Consider the following 13,250-nt stretch of genomic DNA (forward strand, 5'->3'; position numbering starts at 1 on the left):
CTGCTCTGTGATTGGCTGGTTGTTACCAGTTTAATCTGTTCTACTTCCTGTTTACGCTATGTGCAGTAAGTAGTTTAACAGAGGAGTTTGTCTGTGTGTAAAAATCAAGCTGTGGGACATTCGGCATTCTGCATGTTCAGGAAATCCAAGATATGTGCCTCAATGTTGCTGTGATGTCACTGAATCATCATCATCATCATTATCATCATCATCATTGTCATCATCATCATCAGCAGCAGCAGCAGATGTTTAAATATAAAATACAGTTGTACATATTTTTAATTTATGAAAGAAATGACCCCAGTACAAACAGCAGGGTTGTGCCAAAGAGAAGCATATCAGACATTTTTAGCTTGTCCTGCCAGCAGCTCAGCAAACAGGATGACATTTAAAAGTAACTTTATCATTAGCATTGCTGCCCTTAAAACTTTAACAGTTCAATTAAATAATAATAAATGTTTGTTTGCATCCAGGATAAAAACAACAGTTTTTTTTAATTCATGCTGTTGAGACACTTCCAAGTTCAGGCTTTTGGCCACAAGGTGGAGCCGCTGTGCTGGCGTGGAGTCAGACGGTCCATGAAGGCAGCACAGCAGAGCTGGGATGCAGGAGCAGAGCGAAGAAGAGACTTCATCAAACTAGCAAAAACAGGGCCTTTCAGGGGGAACATGGATGAAAATTATTTATTAACAGTTATCAAATAACGTCATGCGGTTTTTTATGGAAATTAAATACTTTTTAAATTTTTAATAAATTTTAGAGTCATTTTGCAACAACCAATGAAAAAAATGGAGAATTGGTGATCAGAATTAAAATAAATGTATAATTACATCAGGAATAAAAGCAGGTAAATTTTTCTTTTCTTCTGAGCAGAACAACTTGCTGCAGCTGCTAAAAATGACACAAAATCCAGCTTAAATTTGACATTTTCCTGTTTTTATTTTCTATCCAAATCGTTTCTGATAAAGTTCAGCTCATCAGTTAAACATGATGATGCAAACATGCTGTCTGCTGCAGAGAAAGAACCATCAACCTTTTTATGATCAAAACCTGAATCGCTTGGATCAATAACAACAGATCAGGAAGATGGTGTTTGCTGTGATGAATACATTAGGCCAAACGTTGCTTCCTAATAAAATCATCTTTTCTGGGCATGATTAATTCTTTTTCATTCATAAAGTGTTTAAGGCGTCTCGCGCAGGGCTGCAGTCTTCACCCTGCAGGCTGCAGCAGGTGAGAACACTGGAACCACTTTCCAGCTGCAGAAGGCCTGCTGTCTCAAAGATGGCTGCCGGCATTTGCCACGCCCCCTTCTATTCCTTTTTTATATCTTTTTGCTTTTGAAAAGGTTTAAAAATACATTGGGATATATATTGTATATGTGGAGTGTCTCCATTAACACGTGGTGGCAAAAAGTGCGAAATGCGACTTTAAAAATGCGCAAAATGCGCATCCAGAGCTGCAGTGTTTAATGAGGGATGTGATGCCTTGATGTGGCAAATGAGGATAAAATTAATGAAAGTGCTGTTTTTTTCGCTCAAACAGTCAAATAGCAGTATATTCCACTAAAGTGGGGATTAAAGAATGTCCCTGCGGAGTCATTTTTATTGTAAAATCGATTAGAGACTCTTGCTTCTGAATATTCAAATTGAAAGTAACGCGCAATCAAATCATTGTCAAATCATTGAGTTCTAGGGGTTTTAAATAGTAGGCATGCAGCGAGAAAATCTCAAACTAATATGTCCCCAGCTATATTACAATATTGTTGCATGCTCTGACTCTCCTGGAAGACATTTGTGTCGAGGTTTTTGGAGACTTTTGCTCAAATTTCGTTCTTGGCCATTTTGCTGAGGCAGAAAAAAGGACATTGTGGAGTTCCTCAGGTCTTCTCCAGGGATCTTCTCCTCATCTCAGCCATCATGTCTGGTGAGTTTCATTTAGGATTTTCATCTGAAAATCTGGTTGTGCCTTTGTCCCCTGTTAAATAAAAAAAAAAGAGAGAAAAACAGAAATACAGATAAATATAGGATGTACACATGTGAGTTTTGACGCTGAAATGAACAGAAGAGCCAAAGCCACCTAAAAATACGCTTTTCCTTTATGTGTAATCAGTATTTAAACAGTTTTTGGAAGAATAAATAGTTCATTCAAACTTTCTTATTATAAGAAGTGGTTTAATGCCAGCTGGTTCTTTCATTTAAACATTCTGTCTAACCTCCAGGAAGATTTACCGACTTTATGGATTTACAGCGTGTTAAATTCTCACGATCATTGGCTGTTTCGCAGCTTTGGATACGGAGACGATCTTTTTGGCCTTTATTTTTGATGAAGATTTATAACCACTGGAGGTAATAGTTCCGACTCAGGCGTCCTGCCGAGGCTGTCTGTGCGTAACGGGGCGTTTGAGTGGGATGTGTCTGCTTGTAACTTTAGGCCACTATTTCCCACATTTAAGACAAATCATAAAGAAGCTTTTAGCTGTATGAATATTTATAAGATGAGGTTTCGCAGCCGAGCCTTCTTCTCTTATCGCCACACCTGAGTCCATCAAATTACGCCTTTAGGCCTAAATTAAGTTAAGTTCATCTATACGAGGTAACCTTCGAGACTCCTTTAACCAGATTTAAATCTACAGGTTATTCCCCCTTCAAACACCATCATTTCTCTCTGTTATACGCTGGCATGTTTATACACTGAAGGTCATTTGAATAAAACAGATTGGTGCGGAGTTTGGCGATTAGAATTAGAATTATGAATAAACGTTTCCACAGCGCGAGGTTCCAGCGTGAAGAGATCTTTGAGGATCTGCCTATTTTCACTGAAAGTTGTGATTTTAAACCCCTCCAGTGCAGAGCTTTACTTCTTTTTAGCCACGGATCGTTTTCCTGACACTTTTCAAGCCTCTGCGCGTTTTCCGCAGCAGCCTCGAGCGGCTCTGTCCAACTTTCACACGGTCTCACGCGTGTTTCTGCTCCTACACGGGTCCCCGTGTATCCTTGTCAGCATTAAATAAATCCCGCATACGTTTGTGATCGTGAATTTACTTACTGTAGCGCAATTTGTGCCGATTTTCTTCGCTCCTGATCTGGACGGTGGTGCAGCGCGCGGATCTCAGGCACGCAGCAGAGCGGTGTAGAAGGAAACGGCCAGCCTACAGGTTCCAGTCGGGCGGACTGGGAGGCTCAACCTTCTGGAGAAACTGGCTTGGATTTCACGGAGTCACGGATTCTAAAAACGAGAGCATTTAAACGTCCCGTGCAGTCTCAATGAATAATTAATAATTCTTTCTACACAGTTAAATCTGGTAAACTACACAGTTTCTGACGGTGTCATTTAAAAAGACTCTTTATGATAAATTATTACAATTAGTTGAAATAAACTTATTTATTGAGTATGAAAAGAATGTTGTGTTTTATGTTTTGTGTTTAATTTTATGATGAGGGAATGGGGTGGTGTGGGGGTGCAGGGGGCTGTGGCAGCTCCGTGAAATGTGTGTTTCAACAGTAGTGACGCGCTGATCTCTGTGCAGGAAAGTCACGGGTGTACCAGGGCGTCCGGGTGAGGACCACGGTCAAAGAGCTGCTGCAGATGCACAGAGAAAAGGTGGCCAACAGCAAGAAGTATAAAACGGTAACCGCCCTCCCCCTCTCCCTGCGACCCACGGACTGCCAACAGAAAGCATCACCTGACAAAACGGAAACTCTAATCTTATTTTTCTTCCTCTCTTTTCACGTTTTCCTCCTCTTCCTGATCAAGGTTTACCTGGAACATAAGGAGCTCTGCGAGTCCACCGCCCCAAGTAAGTTCTCTAATGATTAAGCTCCCAGTCCTGGGTTTAAATAAAGCAAAACGCATTTTAATCTCCAGCATTTCTCTATCCTTTCCTAAAAGGAAATCACAGGGTTCAACGCGCAATATGCAAACCTAGTTGTAGAATTTGTTTGAAGTTAAAACTCCAACCGCCTCCACCACTAAAACAAAATCCATAAAATCTGCATTAGACAAATAAAGCGGCTGGATTCATCAGACAGGAGCAGTCACAATGCGCGATGATGGCAGGTAAAAAAACGACCCTGACGCACGACACTGGGTGCGGGACACTCATGAACTAATCAGCCGTGGCTTGCTCCACGCGCAACGTTCTGTTTAAATATGTTAATTGATGGAGACATTTAAATATGAGGGGGGAACGTAACCTCCTCCTTACCCCAGAATCAATCTAGTTTTTCATCTAAACCAAATGCTGAGTCTGCGTGTTCCGATCCAGCGGGTTTTTTTCTATGTTTCAATCTGGCATGTTTCAGTCTGGCGTGTTTCAATCTGGCGTGTTTCAGTCTGGCGTGTTTCAGTCTGGCATGTTTCAGTCTGGCGTGTTTCAGTCTGGCGTGTTTCAGTCTGGCGTGTTTTAGTCTGGCATATTTCAATCTGGCGTGTTTCAGTCTGGCGTGTTTCAGTCTGGCGTGTTTCAGTCTGGCGTGTTTTAGTCTGGCATATTTCAATCTGGCGTGTTTCAGTCTGGCGTGTTTCAGTCTGGCGTGTTTCAGTCTGGCGTGTTTCAGTCTGGCGTGTTTTAGTCTGGCATATTTCAATCTGGCGTGTTTCAGTCTGGCGTGTTTCAATCTGGCGTGTTTCAATCTGGCATGTTTCAGTCTGGCATGTTTCAGTCTGGCGTGTTTCAGTCTGGCGTGTTTCAATCTGGCGTGTTTCAGTTTGGCATATTTCAATCTGGCATGTTTCAGTCTGGCGTGTTTCAGTCTGGCGTGTTTCAATCTCGCGTGTTTCAGTTTGGCATATTTCAATCTGGCATGTTTTCAGTCTGGCGTGTTTCTATCTGACATATTTCAATCTGGCGTGTTTCAGTCCAGCGTGTTTCAATCTGGCATATTTCAATCTGGCATGTTTCAGTCTGGTGTGTTTCTATCTGACATATTTCAATCTGGCGTGTTTCAGTCTGGCGTGTTTCAGTCTGGCGTGTTTCAATCTGGCATATTTCAATCTGGCGTGTTTCAGTCTGGCGTGTTTCTATCTGACATATTTCAATCTGGCGTGTTTCAGTCTGGCGTGTTTCAGTCTGGCGTGTTTCAATCTGGCATATTTCAATCTGGCATATTTCAATCTGGCGTGTTTCAGTCTGGTGTGTTTCAGTCTGGCATATTTCAATCTGGCGTGTTTCAGTCTGGCATATTTCAATCTGGCATGTTTCAGTCTGGCATGTTTCAGTCTGGCGTGTTTCAGTCTGGCGTGTTTCAGTCTGGCGTGTTTCAGTCTGGCGTGTTTCAGTCTGGCATATTTCAATCTGGCGTGTTTCAGTCTGGCGTGTTTCAATCTGGCGTGTTTCAATCTGGCATGTTTCAGTCTGGCGTGTTTCAGTCTGGCGTGTTTCAGTCTGGCGTGTTTCAATCTGGCGTGTTTCAGTTTGGCATATTTCAATCTGGCATGTTTCAGTCTGGCATGTTTCAGTCTGGCGTGTTTCAATCTCGCGTGTTTCAGTTTGGCATATTTCAATCTGGCATGTTTTCAGTCTGGCGTGTTTCTATCTGACATATTTCAATCTGGCGTGTTTCAGTCTGGCGTGTTTCAGTCTGGCGTGTTTCAATCTGGCATATTTCAATCTGGCATGTTTCAGTCTGGTGTGTTTCAGTCTGGCATATTTCAATCTGGCGTGTTTCAGTCTGGCGTGTTTCAGTCTGGCATATTTCAATCTGGCATGTTTCAGTCTGGCATGTTTCAGTCTGGCGTGTTTCAGTCTGGCGTGTTTCAGTCTGGCGTGTTTCAATCTGACATATTTCAATCTGGCGTGTTTCAGTCTGGCGTGTTTCAATCTGGCATATTTCAATCTGGCATGTTTCAGTCTGGCGTGTTTCAGTCTGGCATATTTCAGTCTGGCGTGTTTCAGTCTGGCGTGTTTCAATCTGGCATATTTCAATCTGGCATGTTTCAGTCTGGCGTGTTTTAGTCTGGCGTGTTTCAGTCTGGCATGTTTCAATCTGGCGTGTTTCAGTCTGGCGTGTTTCAATCTGGCATATTTCAATCTGGCATATTTCAATCTGGCGTGTTTCAGTCTGGCGTGTTTCATTCTGGCATGTTTCAGTCTGGCGTGTTTCAGTCTGGCGTGTTTCAATCTGGCATGTTTCAGTCTGGCATGTTTCAGTCTGGCATGTTTCAGTCTGGCATGTTTCAATCTGCCGTGTTTCAATCTGGCATGTTTCAGTCTGGCGTGTTTCAATCTGGCGTGTTTCAATCTGGCGTGTTTCAGTCTGGCGTGATTCAGTCTGGCGTGTTTCAGTCTGGCATGTTTCAGTCTGGCGTGTTTCAATCTGCCGTGTTTCAATCTGGCGTGTTTCAGTCTTGCGTGTTTCAATCTGGCATGTTTCAGTCTGGCGTGTTTCAGTCTGGCATGTTTCAGTCTGGCGTGTTTCAATCTGGCGTGTTTCAATCTGGCATGTTTCAGTCTGGCGTGATTCAATCTGGCGTGTTTCAGTCTGGCGTGTTTCAACCTGGCGTGTTTTAGTCTGGCATGTTTTCACTCTGGCGTGTTTCAGTCTGGCGTGTTTCAATCTGGAGTGTTTCAATCTGGCATGTTTCAGTCTGGCGTGTTTCAGTCTGGCGTGTTTCAGTCTGGCGTGTTTCAATCTGGCATGTTTCAGTCTGGCATGTTTCAGTCTGGCGTGTTTCAGTCTGGCATGTTTCAATCTGGCGTGTTTCAATCTGGCGTGTTTCACTCTGGCGTGTTTCAATGTGGCGTGTTTCAATCTGGCGTGTTTCAGTCTGGCGTGTTTCAGTCTGGCGTGTTTTAATCTGGCGTGTTTCAATCTGGCCTGTTTCAGTCTGGCATATTTCAATCTGGCGTGTTTCAATCTGGCGTGTTTCACTCTGGCGCGTTTCACTCTGGCATGTTTCAGTCTGGCATGTTTCAGTCTGGCGTGTTTCAGTCTGGCGTGTTTCAATCTGGCGTGTTTCAATCTGGCATGTTTTCAGTCTGGCGTGTTTCAGTCTGGCGTGTTTCAGTCTGGCGTGTTTCAATCTGGCGTGTTTCAGTCTGGCATATTTCAATCTGGCGTATTTCAATCTGGGGTGTTTCAATCTGGCGTGTTTCAGTCTGGCGTGTTTCAGTCTGGCATGTTTCAGTCCGGCGTGACTCAGTCCGGCATGTTTCAATCTGGCGTGTTTCAGTCTGGCGTGTTTCAGTCTGGCGTGTTTCGGTCTGGCGTGTTTCGGTCTGACATGTTTCGGTCTGACATGTTTCGGTCTGACCTGTTTCAGTCAGACCTGTTTCAGTCTGACATGTTTCGGTCTGACATGTTTCGGTCTGACCTGTTTCAGTCAGACCTGTTTCGGTCTGACATGTTTCGGTCTGACATGTTTCGGTCTGACCTGTTTCAGTCTGACCTGTTTCAGTCTGACATGTTTCAGTCTGACATGTTTCAGTCTGACATGTTTCGGTCTGACCTGTTTCAGTCTGACATGTTTCAGTCTGACATGTTTCGGTCTGACCTGTTTCAGTCTGACATGTTTCGGTCTGACATGTTTCGGTCTGACCTGTTTCAGTCTGACATGTTTCGGTCTGACCTGTTTCAGTCTGACATGTTTCGGTCTGACATGTTTCGGTCTGACCTGTTTCAGTCTGACATGTTTCGGTCTGACCTGTTTCAGTCTGACATGTTTCGGTCTGACATGTTTTGGTCGAGCAGTGCTGTAGTCTGTAATTTTTTCAGCTGTTAATCATTGAACTACAGTGTCTTGTTTCATGTTCTCAAACTACTTTCTAAACTAATTGTTCTCCTTTAATCCCAGCAGGTCGCCATGCGGACCCTCCTCCCGCTGTCCCCCTAACGGATGCTAGCAGCTGCAGGTTGCGCGCCGTCCCGTTGCACACCTACTCCTTCCCGATGTCCGACAGCTCCTGCACCATCCAGATGCCGGCGAGCACTTTTAACCACACCCAGCAGCAGTTTGAAGAGGTGATGTTGCCTAGCAACGGCTATAACAACAACAACAGCACCAGTGGGACCTTGGACTACAGCACCTCCCTGCCTCCCCTCTCAGCATCCTCCCCGCTGTGTTGGGGCCACGGAATCTCCTCAGATACTGACTACTATGGACATGGGATGGTAGGTTTATTTTCTTTTTAACTGAACTGAAATGAGTAAATATGCATGATGAAAATTTAACTTTCTTGACATTCATTTGATCAGTTCTTGAGAATTACATTGTCCCTTATTATAAAAGTGAGATTTCTGTGTTTGATCACCGAAAATGTTGGAAAATATGTCGTTTATATGTCAATCATATCATAGTTTTACCAAAGGGGACGTTTATATTGTTGTCTGCAGGAGTTTATGTTCCTTTAATATCCAATTAAGGTCTATAAATATCCAAACTCTCTGCTTTAAGGTAGAACTTGTCCAGTTCACATTCAAAACGAAATAAAAACCTTTTCAGGTGTCCCCTCTGAGCCTTCAGTTTGATCCACCTTACATGACACACCTTTAAATCCTCACTTGTTTCCTTTCTTTCCTCCAGGCTGCTGCCTCCTCATCTGAGTCTCTAACATTCTGCAACTCCTTGGATCCCAACAGCTACTCCCCACAGGACTCCTTCTCCTCCTCGTCTTCCTCCTGCTACGACTCACCCACCAGGATGGAGTGCAGCTACGCCTTCAGCTCGGAGCACCACTGCTACCAGCACTGTAACCCCCATCAGGACTGCTGGCTGGGCCAGCAGGAAGGCTTCCCCACGGCTGAATTCCCTCCTTTCTACGACCCCACAGACTATCCCAGCGCTGGTCCTGTGGAGGAGGGATACTTCAGGAAGGATTTCCCGCTGAGCTCTGAGATGTGTTACAAGGTTCTATGATAAGAATTTCTTCAGCATTAATTTGTACCTGATAGTAAATGTGAGTGTCTTCCAGCAGGATTGTTTGCTTTGACCGACTTATGCTGCAGTGAAGAACTGATGAACACTGTGTGGACAGGCTTCTATTTTTATATCTTTTTTGTTGTTGTTCTTACAACTTTTTCTGCATCGAGCAAAATAAAAACATGTAATTTTCACCTTTGGGCTTAAAGTGGATTTTGTTTTCTTTACTTTTGCTAAAGTTGCAGATATTACTGAATAATTAACAGAACTATCTGAGGTAAAGATTCAAGGAATTATTCTAAAATCAAATAAAGAATTACAAATAAGTAGACTATCAATGAATAGAAGAATATGTAAATTTCTTAAATCGAATATAAGACATAACTAACACCAGCAGCATCATGACATGTGATAGGCTACCATGAACATGCGGCAGGAAAACACCTGGCTGGTTTTATATGTAAAACACTCTGAAGTAATATGCTCTATCAGCACAGCGGTATCTAAATCTTCTGAAAAAATGTGATTGACTGGCAGATATCAGGGTAATTGATAACGTTTGTCCTTAGAAGGCAGCTGGTGAGATGATGCATTATGTTGATGTAGAACAACGCATGCTGCATTCACTTGCACTTGGATATATGAGGTTTACCTGGTCAGTCACACTGAATATTTGCTAGAATTTGATTGTTTGTACTTGGAGTGGCACCTGTATGGCTCATGCATCTCCAGGCCACCCGTTAGGCCCCGCCCATGTTTGGAGTGCAGCTGAGGAGAGTAAAAGGATTAAAAAACAAAACTTCTTTTAAGGAATCTGGTCTTTATTCTGGCTTTTTGTCTTGATTCTCAGACAGCTTTTCTTTTCTCTACTTGCCAGTGAGTTTACATAAAGTTATTATAGCTAACATTCATGCAGCCTTCATCTTCTACATTTAATCTATTATTAGATTCAACTGGTTTTGTCAGAATGTAAACACACACTGCCCCTTCTTTCAGAACACACTCCATCTGTTTTCTCACACAGAAACGCTAACGGTATTTCCTCCAAATCTCTTTGGACTTTCGTTTAATAAACCATGAGCAGAAAGAGAGGCAGGAAGCTCCAGGAAGCAGAAGATAATCAGCCAGAGGAGGCTCACAGCTGGAAAGGATCAGTGTTCATCTCTTTCTCAGTCCTGGTCCTCAGGGACCACTGCCCTGCATGTTTTAGTTCTTTCCAACTCCAGCACACCTGATTCAGATTAACTGAACTGCTTGTCAAGTTCTTTGCAAGCCTGCTAACGAGCCATTCATTTGAGTCAGGTGTGTTAAAGATGGACACCTCTAAAACATGCAGGGCAGTGGTCCCCGAGGACCAGGATTGAGAACCACTGATCTAAGTCCAGAAAGACAGTTTGATGCAGTCTAAAGTAACAGGCTCGCTGGAGAATACTGTCCATCCTTCATCTCCTCTTAAATCATCAACCTATCTTTTGGACTCCATCCCACTGTGTTTAACATTTTCCCCTATTAAAAACTTCCATTGTGGATCTTTGTTAATAGGTTATTTACCACAGCTGAAATTAAACATTTACCACTCAGATTTTATTCCATTACAGGCCTGAACACAATGTTTACTTTAATCTTTAAACCTTTATTGCTTGAAGGACTGTTGAACATCCACTATGAGAACATAATCTGAAATGAGAAATAATCTGTCTGAGCTACAGTCAGGATTTAAAGCTTTGAAACAGCTTGAACAGCTCAGATATATTATTACACTTTATTTGTTTACAGTATTTATATAACACACAAACCTTCACACACTCAAGCATCTAAGTTTAAGAACACACATCTGATCCCCTCATCACACTCTCCCCCACACAGCCACCCCGACCAGGGTGATCTCCATGGCAATGACCCACAGACCAGTAGGAAAACACTGAATCATAGCAAGCCAAGCCTTAAAGCCAATTTCCACCAGGTACGTGTGGGCCATGTTATGGCTTCTGCAGCTATTCGCGGCGCAGGGCGTCTTCTCCATAAAACATGTGCACCGAGTCTATTTTTGATGGATGATGCATCCAGAACGTGTCAAGCTTAGCAGTTCAGATAGGGCCAGACAGGAAATCAGACACAGGAGAAGTGTATATGCGCCCGGGGATTTTCAAAATAAAAGCCTCTGTGCAGATTTGTGCTTGCTGAACTATGTTAGGATTACATCATTAATCTGTCAGGTTGTCTTTTTTTCTTTCATCGTGGATGATGAGATGCTCATGAGTGCTTCACACCTGACACGTTCCCAGTGTGTATGGACCTGCCTGGAGGTCAGAACAAAACCTCACTGCACCTGGTGGAAATAGGAGGTTATTGACCCATCTTGTACTAACTCATCCCATACCGTACTGAGCTGAGTCAGGCTGAGCCGAGCCCTGCAGACCCGTCTTGTCAAGCCTGATCAACCCATCCTGTACCAACCTGAGCTGTTGGTGGAAACCAGACTCAGGATTTTCATGTGCTGCTGATCTTTGTATTTCAACCCAAACCATTTTATTCTTCTACGTAGTATTTACCTATGATTTAAAAAAGCATACCAGACAATTAATAACAACACTGTAATAAATAATATTACACATACATTCACACAGGCATACACACCTGCATGTATTGCACTGCACCTGATCACTGAGGCGATTGTTTTTAAAATGCCTTGAGTGATGTTGTCCTAGCTTTTAGCTGCCTGAAATGCCTGGTGGAGGGCAGTAGTTCAAACGGCTCATGGCATTGAGCCCTGTACAGGTCTTCCAGTGATGGTAGGGGTCAGCCAATGTTTTTTTGACCCTTTGGACAGCCTTCCTGTTTGCAGCTGGGCAGTTGGAGAACCACACACACCATACAGTAAGTAGGATGCTTTCAATGGAGCTTTAATAGCTCACAAGCAGGTTTTTCAAGCAAAGAATATCAACAACAGGCGGCACGGTGGTGTGGTGGTTAGCACCGTGGCCTGACAGTGAGAAGGGTGCTGGTTTGAGCCTCGGCTGGGGGAGGTTTGAACCTGGAGGGCAGTGGCTTTTCTGTGTGGAGTTTGTGCGTTCTCCCCGTGTACTCTGGCTTCCTCCCACCAAAAACATGATGTTAGGTTAGTTGGTCTCTCTAAATTCTCCTGAGAAGTGAGTGAGTGTGTGAATGGTTGTTTGTTTCTCTGTGTTGGACCTGCGATAGACTGGTGACCCGTTCAGGATGTACCTGCCTCACACGACGCGACCCTTCATTGGACAAAGCGGAACAGATAATGGATGGACTGTGGCTCAACCCTCCCTCTCTTCCCAGGCTTGCTGGTCTGTGCCTGTAAGTGGCATCTATTTGCTCAAATCATTTCCATGATTTGGATTTAACTGCTCTGAAGTTCGCTGGTAACCGGCGGTGGCCATCCGATGGGCAAGTTACTGGAAACCTTTTTAGTTTTCTATCACCCCATCCAGTTCTCTCTGGATCTCTTCTTCCTCAATGATCCCAAGGAAAGTGTGGCCTTCCTGGGACGTCCATGGATCAGTGCTTCATGATGCCATTTTTAGATTTAAAAATTTAAGAAGCAAAAAGAAAATATTGGATATTAGGTTGGAAATTAGGGTCACGTGTGGAAACACAAACACTCTGCCCCACCCTACACCTGTTAGTAGAAACGGGGCTTTAGCTCAGCAAACTGGTGAGGGAGGTGGAGAAGATGTGAGACCTGACCAGCTTCATGATGGTAGGTGTGAGGGCGGTAATTGTTCAGGCGGGTGGTACTGAACCAAATGCTGCATAAAAGGAAATAAAAAATGACAGAAAAAGGTAAAAAATTCTGGTTCAGATCAAGAGAGCTTCATCATATGCTGTGAAATATCCCAGGATACAAAGAACTACATCACATTTTAAAATAATTTTGTGGATTCCATGAGCCTGCATGTTGACCCTGAAGGTTTTTGGCCTCCGGAGGGTCCTGGTATAATTACTTCCTTTACCTCTTGCCCTTATCCGGTCTTAACAAGATTACCAAGCAGATTAGTAGCTCAGCAGTAAAACTGAAAGGTGGAGCAGCCACATTTTCTCCATCAGTCAACCATCCTTCGCTAAGAACTGTGCAGTTTGTATTGATCAGGGGCGTCTACATGGTCCACCGTAGGTACTGTGGATCTTTTTGGTCATGGGCTCTCCGGATCAGGCTTGACATGGCACAACCCGACAATTCTGGACAGGATTTGGAAAAGTGGATTTTGCAGGTTGCCTTTCTGACTGAATCAGAGGTAGTTTAACTGAGGGCTGACCTCTCTGTTTAAGGAATGCCCTCACCATATTTACACCTGGAGGCCGTTCAGTGCAACCACACCCTGACCTCCTCAGCTGAGGTTAAGCAGTTAAGTCTTGCTCAA

The 13,250-nt window shown here is 43.6% G+C and overlaps 1 protein-coding gene and 1 long non-coding RNA gene across 4 annotated transcripts; one reads left to right on the forward strand and one right to left on the reverse strand.

Moving 5' to 3' along the window:
• Window positions 1-669: 669 nt before the first annotated feature.
• On the reverse strand, window positions 670-3,186 carry LOC121646604. The gene is made up of 2 exons (XR_006011663.1): window positions 3,049-3,186; window positions 670-1,977 (listed from the first exon to the last, which is right to left on the reverse strand). It is a non-coding gene; the product is annotated as an uncharacterized LOC121646604 (long non-coding RNA).
• Window positions 842-9,053, forward strand: linc.pou2af1 (lnc RNA pou2af1). 3 transcript variants are annotated; one of them, XM_041995696.1, is made up of 5 exons: window positions 842-1,926; window positions 3,530-3,630; window positions 3,757-3,799; window positions 7,798-8,111; window positions 8,524-9,053. In XM_041995696.1, the coding sequence occupies exons 1-5, from the start codon at window positions 1,920-1,922 to the stop codon at window positions 8,854-8,856; spliced, it is 798 nt and encodes a 265-aa protein (XP_041851630.1). In that variant the 5' UTR covers window positions 842-1,919; the 3' UTR covers window positions 8,857-9,053. The 3 variants fall into 3 exon arrangements, with proteins under 3 accessions (XP_041851630.1, XP_041851629.1, XP_041851631.1); XM_041995695.1 differs by having other exon boundaries at window positions 850-1,926; window positions 7,795-8,111; XM_041995697.1 differs by lacking the exon at window positions 842-1,926 and adding an exon at window positions 3,167-3,304 and having other exon boundaries at window positions 7,795-8,111.
• Window positions 9,054-13,250: the final 4,197 nt, after the last annotated feature.

The sequence above is a fragment of the Melanotaenia boesemani genome, chromosome 9, assembly GCF_017639745.1.
Source record: "Melanotaenia boesemani isolate fMelBoe1 chromosome 9, fMelBoe1.pri, whole genome shotgun sequence".
In the NCBI taxonomy this organism is placed as follows: domain Eukaryota; kingdom Metazoa; phylum Chordata; class Actinopteri; order Atheriniformes; family Melanotaeniidae; genus Melanotaenia; species Melanotaenia boesemani.